This window comes from Eptatretus burgeri, chromosome 9, assembly GCF_056783735.1.
Source record: "Eptatretus burgeri isolate ZD-2024b chromosome 9, Ebu_testis_v1, whole genome shotgun sequence".
Lineage (NCBI taxonomy): Eukaryota > Metazoa > Chordata > Myxini > Myxiniformes > Myxinidae > Eptatretus > Eptatretus burgeri.
Window position 1 is genome coordinate 14,454,609 of NC_140969.1, and position 25,392 is coordinate 14,480,000.

Genomic DNA, 25,392 nt, shown 5'->3' on the forward strand with positions numbered 1-25,392 from the left:
AACTGCTGCGATTGCAGCCGTGGATTTGGGCTGGCCGCATCCCTGGGATATGCCGATGGCATTTCTTCTTTCTGTTATTCCTCAAGGAATGGCCTCAATTACGTAAACGAATGGGAAAGTCCACCAGAAACAAAACTAGTACGAATTAGAGTCGAACACAGTAAGTTGGAATTCTCACAAAAATGAACAATATCACCAATGCAGGTCCTATTCTAAAACATTCAAAATAGGTAATGCAAGCAGATCATCCACCTTGGAAACTGCAGCATGAAGAATGCAAACTTTGTTGGCCTTTCAATTTCAAGGACTTGCCAAAAAAGGCTGTGACTCCAGATTCTAACTACATCCTATTTGTCCATTGTCCCAGTTTCCTTGTCCCAGCTATACATGTCCCAGTATTTTTTCCTGGATCTTAAGCATGAGGGAGAAATGGGGAATGAGAAGTAGGGATGCGGATGAAACAAAAAAACAAGGATGCCAATTTTAAAAGTCAACCTTTCTCAGATTATCATGAAGAATGTCTACTTATGAAGCTACTTTAAAAGTTTGAGTTCAGCTTGCCAAATAAACTATTCAATCCACAAAATGCAATAACCCCGAAGCATACCTTTCTGCACACAATTGGCCGGCTGTGCTTGCAGCCACTGCGGCAGCAACGACCATGGGCAGCAAGAGAGAGAAAAGGAGGGGGTAGAAAACAGGCAATGCTCTGTGCCAGACTGGTACAATGTACCCCACATACCCAGCCACAGACTATGAGATTTCTCGGCACGAAGCTCAAGCATACACAGGCCACGAGTTGGTAAATGCAGCTGGGGTGTATACTGTGGAAGTCAGAAAGTCTGTCTAGACTACACAAAATAATTTCAATTATTAACCATAATTCCACTCAAGCATCAGGGATAAATGATTGACAAAGTATGAGTATGACCAAGCACTGATAGAGGCAAACACATAACGGCATCTGTGATACCAAAGATGTGCACGTCAGAGGCACGTTTCGAGGAGTCCACCACGCTTTGTGAAAGACGTTCATAAGATGACACAAAAATCAGGTGAAGTGGTTAGTATCATTGCTTTCTTAGGATAGGAAAAATTTCTCAAAAGTAAAATGTAAATATATATATATATATATATATATATATATATATATATATATATATATATATATATATATATATATAAATATATAAATATATACATACATATACATATACATATACATATATACATATATATATATATACATATATATATATATATATATATATACACACATACATATATATACATATATATATATATATATATACATACATATATACATATATATACATTTTCTGTTTTTCCTCAAGGAATATATATATATATATATATATATATATATATATATATATATATATATATATATATATATTCATTACAATAAAAAACAAAACAAGGATGATTAACATTTCTTTACCATTGTTATTCCCTATCTATACTATGCTTCTGTCATATATATATATATATATATATATATATATATATATATATATATATATATATATATATATATATATATATATATATATATATATATATATAATGCTGTGTGTGACTTCTCAGTGTTCGAGCTCCTAGCTGGTGTGCTGCAAGGAGACACTCTGGCGCCATACATCTTCATAATCGTCCTTGAATATGCTCTACGTCAAGCTAGCAAAGATCATGAGAAGTTTTGTTTCACGATAAAACCAGGACGAACGAAAAGGGTCGGACCAATTACGCTCACAGATCTGGCTTTTGCAGATGACATAGCCCTGCTCTCTGACCAGATGGAGGAAGCACAGCAGCTACTGACAAGAGTGGAAACTGAGTGCAATAAAGTTGGACTTCACCTAAATGCTAAAAAGACAGTACATGGCGTTCAACTGTGATGAAGGTACTCTCAAGACCGTAAAGAATAACACGATCAAGAAAGTCTTATACTTCAAGTTCCTCGGATCAAGAATGATGAGTTTGGACTCAAAGTATCCACCTTCGTTTCAGTGAAAGATCGTGATTCATGGCTTAAGTTGTGAAGTTGTGTTGTTTTCGGAGTTCTGTTCCGAGGGCTCTTTTCAGGTCGTCAGTGATCCTCAGACAGCCTCCAACTGTAGTTCGCTTGTGGTTATGTTCTAGGGGGTTGTTTGTAGGATCTTTATGAGGTTCTTCTTTATCATTCCCATTGCTCAAATTATATCACTGGTACATTATTGGCACTCAACTTCCAAGATCTTTTCACTTCATTCTTGAGGTCTTGATATTTGGTCATTTTTTTTCATTATTTATACCAAAATCATGAGGTACTGAAACCTCAATTAACAATGCCTTCTTTTCCTTTTTGTATCTGAGTACCATGTTTGGTCGAAGTGCTCTGGTTCCTATGTTCAAGCTGGATGGGATCATCAGGTCATATGTGAACATTATGTCCTTGTTTACAATAATTGCTTTTGGTTCGTGTTTCCATGAGTTCTACAGACGTACCAGTGGATGACTCTACATAGCTTGCTGTACCTTTGTGTGTACAGCTGTTCTGACACGAGTTTTTTTTACATCCCGATAGGTGATTCATGCTTTCTGTTTCTACCTTGCAGAACCTACACTTGTCCAAATGACTCAGTCCTGCCAATTTTGTTAAGCTATTCGTGTTTTGTGTCCTTGGTCTTGGGCATTTATAATGATTCGTTTTCCGTTCCAATTGAGCTGATCTCTCCTTAGCCATTCCAATGATCCTTCTTTGTCTATCCCCAATCTGTCCAACCCTTCTTTTTTATATTCCCCCTGCTCTTTTGTCTTTCTCCCAGTTGTCACTATAGATGTTGATATTTCATCTTGTGTTTTTCTTTTGTCTTTTTTGCAATCATTGGGGCTGTATTTGTTGCCGTTTCCGTTTGGTGAGTGACATCTTCTATTCACACCTTTTTTTGGAAGTTTTTTGCAAAGTGAGCGAGAGATCTTTTCTGGCTTGTGTACAAATTGTATTCGGTAGTCTGTTGAACTTTTCATGTACTCTGTTAATCCTACAGTCATTGCTCTATGCATTTGATTGAGTTCTATGTGGCTACCACCCCCTTTTTTTCCTCGAAAAGTACATTCTCAGGATGCATTGATTTTTGTAGAACATTTTGTGGATAGTGAGGGGTTTCCTTGTTCTGATATCTAGTTTTCAGATTTCCGCTTGTAGCCAGTTTACTATTCCACAGCTGGACTCACAGATACTGAGGAGTCAATACACGTCTTGAAGGAGGAAGGTTTCTGTTAAGCAGATCATATCTAGTCATTTAATATCGATTCATAAAATAATTTCAGAATGACAACAAAGGAAGTTATTTTCATGCGGTAAAACCAGTTGAAATTCCTATCTAAGCACCATGCTCATAATTCTGGGAATCTCGGTTCAGACCAAGATTTCTAGGTTTGAACCGAGATTCCCAGGAATCTAGAGAATCTAGGCTGTCCCCAACATGTTTCAGCAGGGCGCTCAAGGTCCGCCAACAACCCCCTTCTGGTAAAACTACCAAAATCACGAATCACTGCTCACCTTCACTCTTTCATTCCTCTTTTTCCCCACCTTTGAATAAACTCCCACACTGTTCAATCCCATTCTTCCCTCCAGGCCTTCAAAACAGCTGTTCACCACCACCTCTCATCATCCCCATTCAAATCCTCGATCTTTTCCACCCCCGTTAATCCACCCCAAACCCACCTCCTTCAAATTCCCTGCTTTCTTTCCTGAAAGCCCCTGCAATGTCCATCTTGTATACCCCGTGTTCCCTGCCCCATCCCTCTCCCTTCCACAGATTTCCAATGTCTCTGTTCTCGACTATTTTTTCCATACCTCTCCCACCCCTCTTGTTTCCTACCCCCCTTGTTATACATTCTGTGCGTTAGCTCTCATACGAACTTTGACAGTGCATACAACAACAAAAAATACTAAGCAATGTTAACAACGAGGAGCCATCTCCACAACATTATGCTAATTTAGGCCATTTCTGCAAAAAACGATTAGAGCACTGTAATTACTGTATTACCCTGGCAATAGATATTTGACAAAAACAAATTGATGACATTGAAATAAGAAGAACCCCCTCACCCCATCCCAAGCCCCCACCCCCCCAACTAGGACGTGTCTGGGCGCTATCTCTCTGGACAGCACCAGTCTTCGAAGCGCGGGTCTCTGGGAGCGCCCGGGCGGTGTCCGTCTCCGGGCGCGTTCGGGTGGTGTCCGTCTCCGGGCGCGTCCGGGCGGTGTCCATCTCCGGGCGCGTCCGGGCGGTGTCCGTCTCCGGGCGCGTCCGGGCGGTGCCCATCTCCGGGCGCGTCCGGGCGGTGCCCTTCTCCGGGCGCGGCCGGGCGGTGTCCGTCTCCGGGAGCATCCGGGCGGTGTCCGTCTCCGGGTGCGTCCGGGAGCGTCTGGGCGATGTCCGTCTCCAGGAGCGTCCGGGCGGTGTCCGTCTCCGGGTGCATCCGGGCGGTGTCCGTCTCCGGGCGCATCCGGGCAGTGTCCGTCTCCGGGTGCGTCCGGGAGCGTCTGGGCGGTGTCAGTCTCTGGGTGCGTCCGGGCGGTGTCCGTCTCCGGTCGTGTCTGGGCGGTGACCGTCTCCGGGTGCGTCCGGGCGGTGACCGTCTCCGGGCGCGTCCGGGCGGTGCCCCTCTTCAGACGGACACCGTCTGGACGATATTTATGTTTGGATGGGTGTTTGTCTCTGGACGGCTTGGCTCTGAACGTGTTCGGCCAGTGTTTATATCCGGACGGGAGTTTGTCTCTCGACATATCCGGGAGGTGTTTTTCTCTGGGTGGGGTTTGTGTCCAAAAGGCCTGGCTCCCGATGTGTCCGGGTGGTGTTTGTCTCTTGGCGGTATTTACAGTATGACTGGTAGAAAATGGATTGCATACATTATTTTGTTTCCATCTTCACTGCATTCTATGCAGAAGCATTTTGATGAGACTATGAATCGTAATTAAACCCCCCTCTCAGTATTCCCATCAGCAAAGCGATGGGTGGTATTTGCTAGTTTTAGAATAAAATAAAATAAAAACATAACAGAATCTGTTGATTTTATGATCCCAAACCTGACAACCACAACTTTACAGGTGTGAAACTTATTGATGGCTCGTTTTACTGCACCACCATCTTCAATTGGCTACTGGGACAACTGTTTAATGTTTGTACTCATATTGATTGCTGCTGACGACTAATTTTGTATGCAGTACAAGGCCACGGGGTAGATTATCTTAGGATGTGGCTGTGTCACTGATACAATGCCCTCTTTTGGTTAGGATAGGAATTTATTAAACCTCCTGCTATAGGATAAGGATCGAGGAAGGCTAACAGCTATTGTCGGGTTTGTTTCGACAATTAGCTCCTCTCATATTTAATGGTACCCCAGTGTTTCTTCGATCCCAAGGAGTACTCAAGCACTATTTAGTTTGTTTTTTTTTCTTCCTCCTGCACTCCCAATTTCCAAAATGTATCAAAATACTGAGCTGTATCTCAAAACTGGCTAAGACTTTCAGAATGAAATTTCACATCAGTAATGTAAATTGAAAGTATGCAGGGTTGACCAATTTTTTTTTGAACATACCTTGGTCTTTAAGGTTATGGCTCAATTATAGATCGACTTTTTAACATTTTTCACCATAACTCGACAAAGGTTTGTCCAACTGGAACATAACTGCCCTCCCTACATAGCCGAGAGCAAGGTGCATTTATGCTTAATTTACATTATACTTATACCCCTCTGGGTTAAAGGTATAGGTCTTACACCCCAAGGAGTATAAAACCAGTAATTAATTTTTTCTCCCTTTTTTCTGCCAATGTCCAAGGACTTTCGGAATGAAATTTTGTCTCAATAATGGGAATACAAAGCATGCGGGGTTGACGTAATTTTTTTATTTTACCTTGACCTAATTAAGGTCAAGTACCAATTAGACATTTTAACATTTTTCACCAACATTTGACTATGCTTAACCCAATCAGAATGAAATTGCCCTCGAGATATCCTCGAGCAAGGCACATTTACGCATTAATTTTTTTTTTATACACCTCCGAGTTAAAGGTCAAATTCTTAAACCCATAGGATTTAAACAAAAGAAAAGAGAAAAAAACACCATTCTCGGTTTTTCTCCCTTTTTGTCACCAATGTCCGAGCTGTATCAACGAGTGGAATGTCCTCCATCCTCGGATCAGCAACGAGCCAATCATCTGCTTACCTCGAGTCAGCCAAAAGTGGAATGTTCATTGGTCATTGCAGAATGGTCATTGGTGGAGATATGGAACATGCGGATTATTCATTGGCTAAGATTTGTCAAAAAAGAAGAACAAGCGTATTGGGTAGAGTCCGTAATGCCTTTTCCCTTAACATACCTTTACACTCAGACAAATTTTCACATTTTTGCATTTAGCCACAAGTTAGCATAAAGATTTTCACACATAAACAGTCATACTGGCAGTAACTGTAATATTATTCATGGCAGTCGTAATTGTTAGTGATAGGTAAGGTAAGTCATCGCACAATTTCTTCTTCTTCTTTGTTTTGAAAACACCAATTCCACCAAGTTTTGAAACCAAGAAGCGCGGGTCTCTGGGAGCGCCAAGAAAACAAACCAAGAAAACCAAGAAAACCACGGTTTGAAACTTCTTGGTTTGAAACCAAGAAAACACCAAGTTTTGAAAAAAAAATATTAATTGCTTGGATTAAAAAGATCTAGTCAGCAACTGCAAAGGACATTGAAGAAAATTAGACAAAGAAATCCAGAAATCATACTAAAATGTGCAATATTGTGCCTGTCTGTCTCTTTGAACATGATACATTCGGTCGTTACTTGTCCAAAATCAACCAAACATGACAGGAGTCACCCGATGAAGATTGTATCGACTTTACATGCCCCCCCCACCCACTCCCCAAGGGGGTTTTCTGTCTTGGGCGAAATCCAAGGTGGATATTCGTGTGAAGATAGCTAATCATGGTGTTTTTCGAAGGCCGCTTCTAATAACAAAAGTAACAAGAAGGGCACTCGGGAGCGCGCATACCTCCGCCAGGCTGATCATTTTATATTTTGTATCCCACTGATGGGCCAGATGTGCATTTTCTTTAACTAAAATTTACTCGGCTTGTTCTTGTCACCTAACCAACTCATCCACCAAGTTTCATCTGAATCCGTCCACAACTTTACGAGATATCGTGCTGTATGGCATTTTTGGCCCCATCTCTGAATAATAAAAAAATCACTTTAAAAAAATTATTGAATCCAGATCCGGATCTTCACCAAAATCTAATCGTTTCGACAGTATCACATACCCAAGCTCTCCGTCAAATTTCGTCCGAATTTGTGCACAACTTTTTGGGGAAAATTTTGTTCACAAACAGATCGACACAGACAGACAGGGGTGAAAACATAACCTCCATCCACCTTCAGTGGTGGAAGGAACACCACCAATGATAACAGCAAAATATTAATGTCATTACAAAACAATATTAACACCAATAATATCCCCTCTCCTTCAGGGCTTGTTCCTCCTTGGACAAACGCTGTGTTAACGTGTATAAATAGCTATTCATGGCGTTTCATGGGGCTATTCGTGCTCTAATACTATAAACCACAAACATGTATGATACCTTTTTAAACAGTCGCTGCTGCTATTTAACACTAAACCGAAAGGGAGGAAACCCAACGTACTTGAGGCATTATCCAGAGAAGATAATAACATGACACTTCTTGCTGATCCCACAGGGAGTGGGTGTACTAGTCCAAGAAATTTGAATTGACAACAGCAATTCAAATGGTACAAGCAATGCCATGTTTACAATAGAGGAAAAATTGCAGCAAAAGAGTAACTAGTTTTGATGAAACATTCAAAAATAAAAACTGGCTCTCAAAAAAAATACCAGGGGAACCCCTGGCATTAGCATAGGTATTAATCAATTGCAAAATCACAACACAAAAAAAATAAACAAATCAAAACTTACACTTGATATTAAGCGTTGCTTTTCTGGAAATACTCATATCTCCCGTGGAGTCACGCCTTGCCACACACTGGAATGTTCCCGAATCATGACGCCGGTCCACCGTTACAAAACGCAGATCTCTGCCATCCACAAAGCGCCGAGGAGAGTCAGAAAGGTGATGTCCATCCATCCTCCAGGAAAACTTAACCCCAGTAGGGTGTGAGACTCCACACCGAAGTATTGCTCCACGACCGTGGCGAGCGTCCTGTGAGAATGGTTCTTCCGTAAACTTGAGTGGCACTAGTACCAAACCTCCTTCATCTATTTCTGCTGCAGCTAGCACCATTGACACTGCAGAAGAGGAGTAAGAAAGAGAGAGAATGATTTATAGATATGTAACGGTGATACAGTCGTCATGAAAAAAGTCATTCTAAAATGCGAGCCAGTGATATAAACAAATCGGTGAGATATATCAAGAGTCATTCCAAAGTTATAAGTGCACTAAAGATGGTCATTGTTGTTTTGTTGTTATTACAAGTGCACTAAAGATGGTCATTGTTGTTTTGTTGTTATAAAGCCTTGACAATATTGCAGGGAACTATAGATGCATGCAAAGGACTTTGTAAACAAGGACTTAAACCTTACCTTCCTGGGCAGCTGTGTGAATAGGTGGTGCTTTCATTATTGGATCAAATAATTAATGTGAAACTACATGAGTGCGTGGAAGTGAACATATGCAGAAATGCTGACCTTGTTGATGGATTGTCGATTTTTTATGTAAATCACCCCCTGAACTTAGAGTTACAGACAAGCACAAAAATTGTATGTAAATAAATGTTGGATCAGGATTTCATAGATATTGTGTTTTACCACTGGTTAATTGGTAGAAAATTCACCATAATATTTTTTTTAACTCCAAGGTGATGTTTTACAACTATAAAAAGGGAACAACAGTGGTACAAAAACAAGTCGTGCTAGTGGTGTCACATTAAGAGGAATGCACTTTGTTAAAAATGTCAATTCCAAAAGTACGTAATTATTTTTCATTTACAAAAAAATAATAATAATAATTTGACCTCAGTCAGAAATTAGCATCCGTATTTTGTGGTAAGAATGTATACATGTATGAATATAATTCAGGTAAGATTGCGGAAGTTTTTAATCAAGAAAGATAAAAAATTAGCTGACGAGAAAGAAGCGGTGGTAATGGCAGGGTATGAACAAAAAGGTTTAGATAATTAAAGAAGAAGAAAATCTAAATGAAGAAAAGGTATGTAAAGCAAAAAAGGTAGTACAGCACTACTAATAATAATGTCGTGAAGAAAACAGAAAGCCTTACGATGCAAATTTTGGCACAGACAGCGAGACAATTGACATGATTCATTTTCCATTATAAATGGCTCTTCTGGATGTAACTCACTTTAAAATTAACGCCGGAAAAAACATTTCTTTCATAAATATGAGAAATTGCATATTATCGTTATTTACAAAGGGAGATGGATATTGTAATGTGACCAGGTTTTGAGGGACCAAAATCTCGTTTTGCATATCACCACATGAAAAACCGAGTGGGCTGACTGGCCAAGTTCAAAATCGTTCGACCAAAGTGAGTGTGTGTGTGTGTGTGTGTGTGTGTGTGTGTGTGTGTGTGTGTGTGTGTGTGTGTGTGTGTGTGTGTGTGTGTGTGTGTGTGTGTGTGTGTGTGTGTGTGTGTGTGTGTGTGTGTGTGTGTGTGTGTGTGTGTGTGTGTGTGTGTGTGTGTGTGTGTGTGTGACTAGTGACGTTCTGTTAAAAAAAAATTCATTCCATTTCATGTTATCAAGTGGAAAAGAAGCATATATTTATGCACTTGTATTGGAAAAATACATTTTCCTTGAGTCTTAACAACTAAAATCCACAACCGGGGCCCCTGAGTGATGTATTTTGGCATCAGGGTGACACAAACGTGAGGATAGTAAAATTAAAATAAAACTCAACGAGAACAGCAATCCTCAATGTTGCGACGTCGACTGACATATCCTCTGCCCATATGATTACATCATTATTCATACTTGTACCAAGTTTGATTTAAATCCCTTCAGCTGTTCTCAAGTATCACATTTTTAACTGCCAAGACCTTTGACCTCCACCACTGAAATATAATCAGTTCACCATTGCATCATACTATATACTTATACCAAGTTTGGTCAAAATCCCATCAATTACAAGTTAGCACTTACAATTACAAACAAATTACAAATTACAATAAGTAATTACAATTACAAGTTAGTGTTACAAGTTAGCACAGTAATATATTTTTTATCTAACAGGGCCACTGACCTTTGACCTCTTGATGCGAAAAACTAATCAGTTTCTTAACATCCCCACCCCTTTCTAGCTCCTCCCCCACTTCCCAACCCACCCTCCCCCTTGCTCTCCTTCCTCACTACCCCACCCCTACTTGCTACCCCTCCCTCCTCTCGCTCCCTGTCCCCTCCCTACCCTCTGCTCTCTCTCCCTCCCAAAGCTCTTCTCTTCCTCCTCACCCTCCTCGCTCTCTCCCTCACCGCCTCTTTCTTTCTCCGCTTCCCCCCCCCCCACCTAAATGCCCCCGTCAGCGAAGCGACGGGTTGTATTTGCAAGTTCATAATAAATGCTGTCAGTGAAATTTAAGTATCGTGACATAATCTTTGTCAGTTTGTGAAACTATAGAAAGAACCAGGCAGATGAAAAGAACCTGCGTCTTTGGGTCTCTCACTCTCTCAACCCCCCCCCCCCAACCACCATATTTCCGCAAGGTGCTCAAGGTCCGGCAACAACCCCCTTCTGGTGAAACTACGATCTTCTCTACCCCACAAATCCAACCCAAACCTACCTCCTTCAAATTCCCTGCTTTCCTTCCTGAAAGTTCTTGTAGTGTCCATCTTGTTTACCCTGTGTACCCCACTACATCCCTCTCCCTTCTACAGATCTCCTAATGTCTTTGTTCCCCCACTGTTTTGTGCTTCCCTCTCCCACCCCTGGTCTCATGCTCCCTTTGTTATACGTTCTGTGTGTTCGCTCTTATACGAGCCTCAATATTGTATACAAAAAAAACTTATTGGAGGATATTCATCGATTAATGATTATGGGGGTCATGTATTGGCTCATCTTTTTTGTGTGACAATGCTTGTGACAATGACAGAAGAGGAGAAGGAGGAGAAGGAGGAGAAGAAGGAGGAGAAGGAGGAGAAGAAGGAGGAGAAGGAGGAGAAGAAGGAGGAGGAGGAGAAGGAGGAGAAGAAGAAGGAGGAGAAGAAGAAGGAGAAGAAGGAGAAGAAGGAGAAGAAGGCAGAAAATGTGAACTATATTAATGAGGTACGTGTGATGAAAACCGATACAAGATGGTCTCATTTTCCAGGTAATCCTCAGTCTCGCGATCAGAATGTGTATATCTACTTTGTAAAATTCACCCATGAACTCCAATCTTCCCAATATAGTATTCTGTTCTCAAATAAATGACGCCTGTAAATACAACACTAACACAATCCATGCTATTCCTTTTAAAGGCAATCTCAAATCGATGATCATGGCTTCAAACTGTTGACAAAACAAAAATATGCAAGAAATCAGACAAAAAGTTGCCTGCATTGGATACTCCAAGACAACCGAATTTAAGTGGCAAAATATAGTCAAATGGCTGGCTTCTCAAAGTGTCTTTACTCACAAAGCTTTTGAGGGGGCAAGGCAGCCCCCAGATCCCCAGCTTGGCAGATTGCTACTCGCTTCGCTTGTCAAATCAGACGTCAACTTTAATGAAACCAGCAATCTACTTTAACACTTAATGAAAATCATAGTTTAAGACATGTTGCTCTAACATTGTGAACAGGTCAGTGGCCTCTGTTTTTTACCATCTCTCCTCTGATTGCCACCTTCTGCTCTCTTTGCCCTCCTACCCTCCCCAACTCATCCATGATGCATGTGGTCTTCCACGAACCCCGTTGGTTAAACTCCCAAAATTCCAACTTACCACCCACCTCCACATGTGGAACTGCCTTCCCAAAGGCTGTTCAACCCTACTCCTCCCTCCAGTGCTTCAAACAACCAGTGCACCACCATCTTGCCATCCCTTACCACTACCCATAATATTTTCTAATCGAGCCAACTCAACCCTGTAACTTGCAGGTTACTGTGCTTACTCAACATATATGCAAGAAATAAAAACATTTTTTTAATGCAAAAGGATGTAGGGATGTTACTCCAAAACGTATGTAAACAAGGTAGGGAAGGTCACAATAAATGATCATGTGAAACCATCCCTACATCTTTCTTTGAATAATAACCATCCCTACATCTTAATTACATAGGATTGGAATGCACCTTTTAAACCTATTGACCCTTTAGACTGCTGAGACCCTTTAAAACTCCCAAGACCCTTTAGAACCCCTAAGACCCTTAATAACCCCCAAGACCTTCGAAGACCCGGAAGACCCTTTAAGACGCCTCAGATCCTTAATACCCGTAAGGCCATAGGAAAAGCATGGGATAGGAGGAAAAGCACGGGGTAACCTTCCTGGGTCGGATTGCAGTGGTGTGTGTCAGAGTGGTGCTGATGGGTCGTCCACTCAACCCGACTAATATCAAGGGGAGTGCTGTAAGGTGTCAAGGGCTCCTCAGGTTCATCTGAGGTGGTCCCTTTGGTGGGTGCTTGGAATGTCCCATCCCAAGAGAGGATGATCAGCAGGTCACCTGTCTCTGCTATCAGCTGAGTTCTAGCGTTTGGTCATCGATATTGCAGCACTCTCTGAGGTTCGGACACCGGATAGTGGCGAGATCATGGCGAGTGGATACACCTCCTACTGGTCTGATCGCTCTGATGGTTACTATACCAAAGGAATTGCTGTAGCTGTGTCCAATAAGCCGACTCCCATGATAATTGAGGTAACACCAGTCAACGAGTGCATTGTGAGGCTGAGGATTTGTCACTCCTTGGGTGCCATTTTCCTGGCCTATGGATTGCTCCGACTGAGGCGGGTGATCTCACAGTGAAGGAGGCATTCTATGTCACACTCGAGCCTGTGGTTGACCGGTGCCCCAGGCGAGATACTTTTCCCTTCTTGGGCAATTGCAATGCATCGACAGGAACTGATAGGGATGGTTCTGAGACATGTGTTGGTCCTCATGGGTCTGGAACAGTGAACCAGAATAGCACGAAGTACCTTGACTTTGCAAGACGTTGTGGACTTAAGGTGGCTGGCTCATGGTTTCAGCGCTGACAGCCTCATCGCTGGTATTGGTTTTCCAATGATGGTGGTGTGGCAAAGGAGATCAACTATGTGCTTGTTGATTGATGGGTATTGGAGGATGATTCAGAACTGCAGGTTCCACTGGATTACGCAGTTCCTCAATACCAACCACAGGCTTGTTGGAGCAACTCCTTACACGAGCCTCGACATGGGATACAAAACAACAAAACCTCTCAAGTTGCAGCTTAAATCCAGGAGAATGGGCTGGATGTTGGCAAGCTCAAGGATGAGAGGGTAGCTGAGGAGCTTCAATAGAGGCTGAGTGGGGATTTTGGGGGTCTTGGTATTTTGGGGAGTCCTGAAGAGTTGTGGAGTGCCTTCAAGACTACGATCCTTGATGTTGCCAGTGGATGCCTTGGAACCCACCCTCAGGCAAAGAACAATTGTCTCCCAAGGGACACTGGATACCATAAACCAGAGGTGTAGGGCCAGGCTTAATGGCAGAGCTGAGCCGTTCAGGGAGTTGAGGGAGCCCTCTGAAGGATTCTCAGTCTTCGTGGGGTGCCACCAAAACTGATCAATCTGATTTCTGAACTTTACTCTGGTATCGAGAGTGCTGTAAGTTGTAGTGGTCCCATCTCCAACTTACTTGCAGTTGTGATTGCAGTTCATCAGGGGTGTGTAGTGGCACCCACACTTTTCAGTGCTTGTATGGACTGGATTCTGGGGAGGATGTCAGAGATAAAGCTGCGGTGCATCGTTTGGGACTGTCAAAATTTCTGACCTTGATTTCGCAGATGATTCAGTCATCTTTGTGGCGACTCTGGATATCCTTCTGAGGACCCTCGAGGTGATGAATGAGGAGTCGGAGCTGCTGGGATTATGGGTTTCCTGGTTCAAAACTGAGATCCAAGCTTTCAATGACATATTGGATGCTGCTGTCTATTCTGTACCTGTTTGTGGTGAGGATGTTGGGGTCATGGAGAAATTCACTTACCTTGGCAGTAATATTCATGTCTCCGCATGTTGTGAGCCAGAGGGGAACAGACATCTGGGTTGGGCCTGGGGAATCATGGATTCACTGGATCACAAGGTGTGGTGCTGTTAGTACCTATGCAGGATGGCGAAAGTCAGAGTCTTTAAGTCCTTGGTACTTCCAGTCTTCCTTCCTTCCAAATAAGTGCTGCTTCATCAGGATGAAGATTACCACTCTGCAGTTGCAGGCATGGAACAGCGCCAATACAGCCATTATACCAGTACACTGGTACTCATTTCGCTGACCTTGGAAGGATGACAGGCTGAGTCAACCCCAACCTGGTGTTAATTCAGTGGCCAACGTGGCTCAAACTCAGGAACCTAAGATCCCAAGCCAGTCACCCTCACCACGAAGCCAGCACCAGGCTTCCTTGCTTTCCGGATGTGAGACTTGGACTCCAACCAGGGATCTGAGATGGAGACTTAACTCCTTCAGTACCAGGTCTCTTCGAAGAATCCTTGGCTATCGCTGGTCAGACTTTGTGTCCAACGAGCAGTTGCTGAGACATGTTTCCTGTATAGTCCGTGAAAATCAGCTGCGGCTGTATGGTCATGTAGCTCGTTTTCCTGACTGATCCAGCTTACCAGATTCTCTCAGCAAGGGTACCTCGTGAGTGAAGGATGTCAACGGGCCGACCCCGTGCCTCGTGGTCGCAGCAGGTTGATCGACATCTCAAGGAGACGGGGCTCGGCCAGGCATCTGCCTGTGGGATGGCCAGACGGAGGCCCCTGGAGTACCAGCAGAAAGTGGAAGCAGTGACACGCTGCTCTGGCGAATGCTCCCATACCTAACCTGACCTAATCCCTTTACCTTTAAGACGTTTTACACCCTTTAGACCCATAGAGGCATTGGACCTTTACACCCCTGAATTCCCTTTAGACCTAAAACACCATTTAGACCCCTTACATCCTTCAGGCAGATTTTAGACAGCTTGGACCCATCACCAATTGGAGGTTTAGACCACTTGACCCTTTTAACATGCTTGATTCGACCCTTTCGACTCCTTCAAAACAAATATTGGAACATACCCTTTTGACCTTTAGACCAGTGTTTCTCAACCGGGGTTCCGCAAGAGGTCGCTAGGGGTTCTGCGAGAAACAGTAATAAATAGGCTAATGTATTTTTGAGTCGTTTTTGTTTGATTTAATAGTCATAATTTTACTATACACGTATGGCATATTGTTGGAAACTCCTTGGTTATTATAATAGAGGCTTCAACCTCATATATTATTTTCAATTATAACAACCATAGGGAATGTATTTAACGATGTCTATATGGCGCCAGTGTGAAACCGCCCTCACTGGTTAGTGGACGTCCTGTACGTGGCGGATTTGTGTATCATTGAGTGACTGACTCAAGTATGGGACGCATGCACGGTGTCCATCTATCTTCTCTGTGCTTCCTAGCGCGGTCTCTCTCTCTCTCAAGGTTAGTTCTTGTCTTCTGTTTACCTTTGTTGCTTCAGCTTTATTTGTTTAAGTTTTGTTGCTCAAGTTACATGAGGTGTGTTTTTTTTTTTATTTAAAAAAGTTTTTTTTTTGTGAATTAAAACCTCAGTGTGAGGTCTCATAAACGAGCAGTATGTTGTATTTTTCATTGCCAATAAATTTGACAAAAAGGGGGTCATTTTTTCCTTAAACCAGGTATCCAAAAAAAAATATTATATTTACCACGTGAACTACGATAAAAATATAAAAGAGCTAGATATTAATAATGGTATACAATAATTTTTATGCAGGGGTTCCCTGAGACATGAAAACTATTTCAAGGGTTCCACAAAGGTAAAAAGGTTGAGAAACGCTGCTTTAGACCATCGAGATTCTAGAACCTTTGAAGCGTACACCACGCAGATATCTATAGTGTCCTTGCAAAATAGAGACTGCAAGTCTACTTCTTTTCAGCTATTAATGCACAAACTCTTCCCACCCAGAAGGTGGGCACTCTGCTTGTAGTTAATAAGAGAGCTTTCTCCTGTCACATACTCTTGGCAAAACACGATAGAACCAGAAAGTACCGTTACACTAATTTTGTCACTTAATTAGCTTCAGCAAAGATTGTACTTCACTTCAAATTCTCCTTCTGTACCCATATCATTCCACTTGAAAAGGGGGGTGGGGTGGGAGGGGGTAGGAAGGGGGACTGATGGTGTTTAATGGAAGACAAATCCGAAGAATTAAAAAAAAAAAACATTCTGTGCAATAACAATGAAATTCTCCAGCATGCAAACACATTTCCAACAAAAGTAAAGAAACAAGTAATAAAAACATTTTTTAAGAAATGCAAAAGGATGTCAAATGTTCCTCCGAAAAGTATGTAGACAAGGGAGAGATGGTCACAATAAATGATCATGTGAAACCATCCCTACATCGCTCTTTGAATAATGGTTGTCTCCACACAAGACACTAACTGTGTGTGTGTGTGTGTGTGTGTGTGTGTGTGTGTGTGTGTGTGTGTGTGTGTGTGTGTGTGTGTGTGTGTGTGTGTGTGTGTGTTCGATATAAACACAAACACACACACACACACACACACACACACACACACACACACACACACACACACACACACACACACACACACACACTGCGAGTTTGATGTTTTATTTTATTAATGGGCTGTGCTCGTGGAAGAATTAATAGATAAGATTAGAATAGCGACCATTCAGAAAGTTTCTGCGAAGTTTTTTTTTTTACAAACTCCCTCATCCGTTTCTGAGATGATGATTAATGTGAGCAAACGTTTTTTATTCATTTCAAAAATGCAAATATCATCTATTTTTGAGCCAGTGTCCAATGCTAATGAACTTGCATTTGATATTTATTCTAAATTCTTCAAGTTTCACATTTTAAACATGACATCGCATGCAACTAATGCTTTTTCAAAATGCCTCGACACTCATCCCCAGGTTCAGCATAAAGCCAAATGTAAACAATCTCATTCAAATCATCAAAGCAATTGTTCAATACCATGACATAACACTCTGCTGTTTACCCTCAATTAGGGTGTAATTTGATGGAATAACCTTTGTCCAAGTTATAACACAAAAGTGTGCTTTGCTTTGATCAAGCACATTTAAATAAATTCCTTTCTTGGGATATGCCACAGATTTAATGAACCTAATGGTCTCCCCGGGCCTCTCCTCAAGTCTCCCTTGGCCTCTCCACACTTGTATTTATCAGTGAAAAATCAAAACAAATACTAGAGCAAAGACGATGGCACGCTATCGCAAATCCCCAATACATTCCTTCACTGTACAATCAAAAGAAAGACAACAGACCAATGTTTCCTTGCTTTAGTCTATCGAGGCTGTGGCAAGGTATTTTTTGTGCCAAGTCTTATCTAGATTGGTTTAATTACAAAGGCTAGGCAAGCCAAAAACCTTAAGTTTGAGACAACGTTTGATCTATGACCCCCCCCACTCCCTTGCAAAATCCCAAATGATTCCCCACATCTCTATAGGGGATGTTTGATCATGCCTTTGTGTCAACTTTAATATATATATATATATATATATATATATATATATATATATATATATATGACCGTTTTTACAGCCATTTTTCCCTGCTGTGCAGGGGTTTGGCTTTTTCTTGAGGCAATGTTTTTATGGCCGGATGCCCTTCCTGACGCCAACCCTGGTCGCCTCTTACGACACACAGGGATATGGTACACCTATTCTAACCGGGGCATACACCGGGACCAGTACACTGGCACTCATTTCACCGACCTCGGAAGGATGACAGGCTGAGTCAACCCCCTGGTGTTAATTCAGCAGCCAACGGGGCTTGAACTCAGGACCCTTGGATCCCAAGCCACCACCCTAACCACTAAGCCAACACCAGGCTTATATATTTATATATATATATATATATATATATATATATATATATATATATATATATATATATATATACATATATATATATATATATATATATATATATATATATATATATATATATATATATATACATACACATACATATCTTCTTCTTCTTTCGGCTGCTCCCATTAGGGGTCGCCACAGCGGATCATCCGTATGATCCGCATAGTGATTTGGCACATGTTTTACACCGGATGCCCTTCCTGACGCAACCCTGGTCGCCTCTTACGACACAGGGATATGGTACACCTATTTTACCGGGGTATACACCGGTACTCACTTTGCCGACCTCGCAAGGGTGACAGGATGAGTCAACCCCCTGGTGTATTAATTCAGTGGGCCAACGGGGTTTGAACTCAGAACCTTTTGGATCCTAAGCCGCTGCCCTATCCAGTGCGCCAACACTAGGCTTTATATATATATATATATATATATATATATATATATATATATATATATACATATATACATATATATATATATATATACATATATATATATATATATATATATATATATATATATACATACATATTGAACTCAAATACTGTGCAATGGCAAAGCAAAGTGTGATTTTTGGTGATGAAAAGTGATCGCAGTAAAAAGCACTTCGTTTCCAAATTTGACTAAGTAATGAAGGAATGTTGTGCAATTGTGACCGTTGGAAAGAAAGGAAAAACATCAAAGAGAAGTGATGCATCTCCACTCCATGTAGAAGGAGACAGTAATAACAGTCAATGAAAAATAAAAAAAATAAATCAAAGCTCAAGGCAAAGAAAAGAGGGACAGCTTCACAGACTCAAATGAGCCTTTGAATAGTTTGACCGACTCATCTGGGTGCAAATAACCACCAACGCTGACAAAACTCAATGATCTTCCAGCTCCTGCAGCCAAGCTCTGCACTAATTGGTTTCGTTCTCAGCAGTCTGGACAAAGAAAGGGGATTTTCCAAGTGCACCCTACCCCACACTTGATCCAACCACACTACCACCACCATCACAAATTGCTATGCATCCCCCATTTAACACAATATATCCCATTGGAAACGTATACTGTCACTAAAGCCAACAAATAAATGCCAAATCTAATAACACATCAAAACCGACAAAATGCATTAACAAAAGAGACAAGAATAGTTGGTCAAGGAAGCACATGAAAAAGGAATACAGAAGTTGGGGGGGAAAATGAAACCCATTAAACATCATAAATTAACAGAAATTGTGCCAAGAGAGTTCAATGACATTTTAAGCACTTCCTGTCTGTTAGTTAAGAGAACATGGTGAACTGATTTTCGAGATGATTGTCAAAACTCGTGGAAAAACAAAAACAAACAACGAGAAGAGCACTCGGTGGAGCGAATACCTCTGCCACGCAATGCCTGATCCACAAACATATCGGGCCCAATACATTTTTGAGATATCATGCTATATATATATATATATATATATATATATATATATATATATATATATATATATATATATATATATATATATATATATATATATATATATATATATATATAATTCCAGCAATCCTGTGCGTCTGTCAGTTTGTCTGTATGTGTGTCTGCGACCGCTGTTTCTCGACAACCCCTGGTCCGATCTAATTGAAACTTTCCAGGAATATTGCTGGGGACCTGAGGATGTGCCTTTTCAAGGTTTGATATTAATCGGACAAGCGTTTTCGAAGTTACGGCCATTTATTTATCAACCAATGACAGGACACTGTGCTATAAATCACTATTGACGTCACAATTTATTTTTTTTTGCATGTACAGCCACGCACGTACGAGCATGCACCTACGGGCACGCACTAGTATATATAATAACTTTTGGCCCTATCTCTCAATGGTGAAGAATCACTTAAAATCATCAGATACAGATCTGGATTTGGATCTTCACTAAAATTGAAACAATTCTTCCTTGTCACACACCCAATGTGTCCACCAAGTTTCGTCCGAATCTGTCCACACGTTTTGAGATTTCGTGCTATATATCGTTTTTGGCCCTATCTCTCAATGGTGAAGAATCACTCAAAAAAATTCTAGTAGTCGGATCCAGATCCGGATCTTCACCAAAACCTAATCAGTTCGTCCTTGTCACACACCGAACCTGTGCACAAAATTTCATCCTGATCCGTCCACAACTTTTTGAGATATCCTGCACACAAACAAACAGACAGAAAGAGGTGAAAAACATAACCTCCTTCACCTTCAGTGGAGAAGGTAACAAAGGAAAAGTTCACATACTGAGAGTGAGTGGTGATTGGTGTGGCTCTTGGAGGTGATTGGTGGTGTTGGGGAGGGCGGGGGTGGAACTATCAAACATGAAAATGACCACTTCACGTGTTTGGCAAGAGCAGAGAGATAGCAGGTCGATGCGAGATTATACATAACCAGTGAGAACATGTCTGAGGTTTTATTTCAATTCCCAATAAATATTGTTTGAAGGATGTTCAATAAAATTAAGACGCAAACCCTTCAGATAATCTATTAGATAATTAATCATTCAGTATGTACCAATGAAATATGTTAAGATATAAATTCTATTGCAACAGGTAAGAGTTAAACGATAAAACGAGGTGGTGGAAGTGGGGGGGGGGGGGAGGGGAGAGCGGTTGGTGTTGCTATTGCACATATACATGAGAAAAGTTGAATGCTGAGAGGTGTGCACGACAAATAGCATCATAATATGCAACATTTTACAACAACTTTTTAAAGTGTGCAGTACAGAGCAGCAACTAAAAATTAATGAAAAGCAATAGGACAGACAAAAAAGGAATGACAACTAAAATAAGTTTCAATAAGAGATGGAAGTATGAAAATATAGCAACGAAAGACAATCTCCAAAAGGTTCTACACACGAAAGGTCTCGATAGCCTTCAGACAACAAGCTAGAGAAGACGAGGACGAACACCCAACGGCTGAATGCATCTAAAAAATACCCCACATGACATTTCAAGGTAAAAGAACCAAAACACTTTCATCAGATCATAACCCTCGACCCCACTGCGCCTCCTCCCCGCACCCTGTAGAGATGCAACATAATCCATAAACCACCCCGTGCCCTAGAGGCGCCCGACTACTAGTACCGGCCCCGCACACAGACAAAGGAGCGCCGCCGGCGTTGTGGCATGTCTCGGCATCAGAACAGCTGCAGCCAGGGAGCTTCAGCTATAAGGATTAACTCTAGTGTGATGACAAATTCAATACGGGAGAGATGGGGAGCTTTCTCAGCTGTACATGTGTGGATAGAGATGCAGCACCATCAGCCCGATGAGTCTGTCACTCTCGATCCAATTCCAAAATTGCAGCGTGTGCACGTACAGCCACAGCTCGGGGCTCAAAACAGAACCCGACACAAACGGATAGAAGATTTCTTTGACAGGTGAGTGAGCAGCCGAAAAATAATAGCTGCAACTGGCATTCCATTACCCCTGCAGGGCAAGTTCACAAACACGAGGTTTATTCATCAGCGCTGCACAATTTATACCAGCATGGTACAATTACCACACCACAAACATTCCGACCTGTGGTCACACAGACGAGACAATGTTCGACCCCCCTTTGGCCAAATAAAACAACCTTATATGGCTCAGTAAACAGAGTTAAAAAGGACTTTTAAACTTACCCCCTTCCCACAACCTGCAACCACAACCACATTCAACATTCAATGAGACTAGTTGTTGACTGCAAACAAGGCAAGTTAGATTATTGCCAACGGGATTTTTCCATGTTCCCTGGTCCAGGTATTTGAGTGACAATCATTGCAGATAATCAGACTCATATCTATAAATAGTAGAGCAGAGAGAGTGTGGAATCCCTTTCTTTAGCACTAATAATACAAAAACAAAATAAACTAGAAGGGCACTCGGTAGAGAGCATACCTTCACCACGTAATGCCTGATCCACAAGAACATATCGAGGCCAATACATTTTTGCTATACAGTACAACATCGCTTTTGGTCCCATCTCTCAATGGTGAATAATCACTTTTGAAATTAAATAATTTTCATCTTCACCAAAATCGAATAAATTTGTCATGGTCACACAGTCAACCTGTCCACTAAGTTTCATCCGAATCAGTCCACAACTTTTTGAGATATTGTCCTATTTATCATATCCAGACTCTGGAAAATCCTCTTTGTCTTTGCTGACGACTCCACCCTCTGCCGTACCATCTGTCATCCCTCAGATCGGCAAGCAGCAGCCTCTTCACTCCCTGCAGATCTGGTTAAAATCCAAGCTGGTCCAAAACGTGGAACATGTCTTTCAACCCTAACAAATCTCACACTCTCACTATGTCTCTCTGAAAAGACCGGAACCCTCCCCCCAACCTACTTTCTCATCAGCCCTCTTGAAGAAGTCCATTCATTCAATCTTCTGGGTCTCACATTATCTGCCATGATCTTTCCAGGGAAAGCCACATTTCCAATCTGGCCTCCAAAGCCAGTCACCGACTGTGCGTCCTTCGTCGTGCAAAGTCCTTCGTTGGCACACCTGAGCTCCTGACCACATACAAAGCTTTTGTCCGCAGCCTGATGGAGCACTGCTCTCCTCTCTGGGCTGTTGCTCCCACCTCTCACCTTTCTTAGCTTCATGCTGTGGAAACAAAGGCTTTTAGGATCATTGGTATCTCCCACGATGAAGCTGAGTCTTTGGGTCTCTCACTCTCACACTGCAGGCAGGTCAGTGGTCTTTCTGTCTTCTCTCCAGCCTTGCCCCCCCCCCCACACTGCTCTGTCTGAGATATCCCCCCCCCCATATTTCCGCAGGGTGCTCAAGGTTCACCAGCAAACCCCTTCTGGTAAAACTACGCAAAAAAGGGAATGACTGCTCACCTTCACTCTTTCATTCCTCTTTTTCCCCACCTTTGGAACAAACTCCCACACTCTCTTCAATCCCACTCTTCCCTCCCAGGTATTCAAAACAGCTATTCACCACCATCTCTTATTCCCCCCCCCCCCCAATCCAAAAGCATGACCTCTTCTACCCCTGCCAATCGACTCCAAATCTACCTCCTTCAAATTCCCTACTTTCCTTCCTGAAAATCCCTGTCAGGTAAGGACCTGAAAGTCCCTGTAGTATCAATCTTGTTTACCCTGTGTACCCCCACCCCATCCCTTCCACAGATCTCCTCATGTCTCTGTTCCACACTCTTTTTCTTTCCTTCCCTCTCCTTACCCTCGTCTCCTGCTCCCCTTGTACATTCTGTGCGTTAGCTTTCATACGAGCCTCGACAGTGTACACAACAAAAACAACACAGAAAAAAATAATATCGGTTTACCCCCATCTCTTAATGGTGAAGAATCACTTTAAAAATTATCAGATCCGCATCCGGATCTTCACCAAAATTGAAGCAATTCTTCCTTTTCACACAACCAATGTGTCCACCTAGTTTCGTCCGAATCCGTTCACAACTTTTTGAGATATCGTCCTATATATCATTTTTTGGCCCTATCTCTCAATGATGAAAAATCACTTAAAAATTCTACTAATCGGATCTGGATCCGGATCTTCAACAAAATCTAAACAGTTCGTCCTGTCACACACCCAACCTGTCCACCAAATTTCATCTGGATCCGTCCATAACTTTTTGAGATATCCTGCACACACACGGACGAACAGAGAAACAGAGAGCGGTGAAAACATGAAGGAGGTGAAGGAGGTTTTAAACAAAGTACTTTACACTACAGTACATAGCAAATGTAAGTACTGAGTTAATAAAGCACACATTGTGTACAAGATTATTGGTTCAAATATCATAATTATCACTGAAAATAGGTCACCACTCCAAACCAACAGAGCTAGAAAGAATAGAGAACATAAACATAACATTCTTTTTGTGCTTTTACTTCAGTTCAAATAATTAATCATCCTTGATGTGGAGCCTTTGAGAATTATGCAGAGGATAAATAAACAAGCTAATGCAAGAGGCAAGATTCAAACTTGCAACCTTCAATGTAGTTTCATATGCAGCCTGTGGCTGCTGGTTGCATCATTTTTCTGCAAATGTTGCGGTGCCACTGATGCAGTGCCCCTGTAACCATGTAAGCTGGTACTCATTTTGCTGACCTCTGAAAGATGACAGGCTGAGTCAACCCACCTGGCGTTATTTCAACGGAACGACAGAGGATCGAACTCAAGACCCTAAGATATCAAGCCGGCCACCTTAACCGTTAAGCCAACACCAGGCTTGCAACCTTCAATGTAAGACATACTCAGACCCTTATATTATAACAAGACACCAATATGAGTGCAAAATATTACTATTCATCAGTGTACATTTACAACTACCATGGAAAATGTGAGTCGAAAATGGGAAAGGGAGGGCAGGGGGCAGAACTCTTGCAGCCTGGGGAGCGAGAGAGTGGGAGCAATCGTGGTCTACACCCTCGAGCCCATGTGCTAGTGGTCAGTAGCTTACACATAAATTAAGTCCCGACACCAAAGGATCAAAAGATCAGGGGTGTGGGTAAAGAAGGAAGAGTTTACAAGGATGGCCAGGTGCTAGGAACAAGGACAGACCGTTTCCCCCCTCCTTTGCCCTGCGGCCATGTCGGAAAGCAATGGGCCGGAAGCTCTGTGATGGCTGCTGCTAATAAAGAGTTGGGTGGGGGTTGGCAGAGGAATAAGGTGCTTCAAGCATTGAAAAGAAAGCTTCATCACTTAAGATGTGCTTCCAAAGTGGCTTCTTTGACATGAGGTGTACCTGAACAACCTCACATGGGAGATCACGCAAAAAGTACCTTCAACTCACCTGTAACATGTAGTCACACCTTTGAGTTGCATGAATATGGAAAGATATTATCATACGGATGGGTTGAAGTATTGTTTAATTTAGTTTGGAAATAAATAATGAGTTGCCGCATATTTTACAGATCTTGGTTTGCATCACGTTCTTCTGTGCATTCGATGCAGATGTTCTTCCTCAGAAGAGCGACATTCCAAGGGCTCCAGTTTTTTTTTTATGCCATCACTGAGCCACAGACTCTTTCCAGTTGGAGTTTGTTGGTTGGTTGGGGCCACCTCTCCATCCTCTCCTGGAATATTTCCAAGTGTTGCGCTGACAGTTAGATTTAAATTCCCATCTTGAAAATAATGGTGAATGGTAATTATATTTTTTTGCGCTTATAGCATTTTTTTGTACTCTCACCCCTCTCCCTTACAGCCACCTCTCTACCCCCACCACCCATGTAGCACTCATTGGTAGAGGGCTTCATACATGTAATCACATGCTGAAGAAAGCGGTTAAAAGAAACATCAGTGCATTTTTACATAAACTACAAAAACATTGAT

General features: G+C 41.9%; 1 protein-coding gene across 5 annotated transcripts in view; it reads right to left on the minus strand.

The window, feature by feature from the left end:
* PTK7 (protein tyrosine kinase 7 (inactive)) overlaps nt 1-25,392 on the minus strand; it is a 121,518-nt gene that overhangs the window by 71,462 nt on the left and 24,664 nt on the right. For 4 of the 5 annotated variants that reach the window (XM_085894145.1, XM_085894144.1, XM_085894143.1 and 1 more), the window contains one exon: nt 7,993-8,322. In XM_085894145.1, coding sequence (XP_085750271.1) covers nt 7,993-8,322 — 330 coding nt within the window. The remainder of the gene's footprint in view (nt 1-7,992; nt 8,323-25,392) is intronic. The other variant, XM_085894148.1, reaches the window with a different exon arrangement.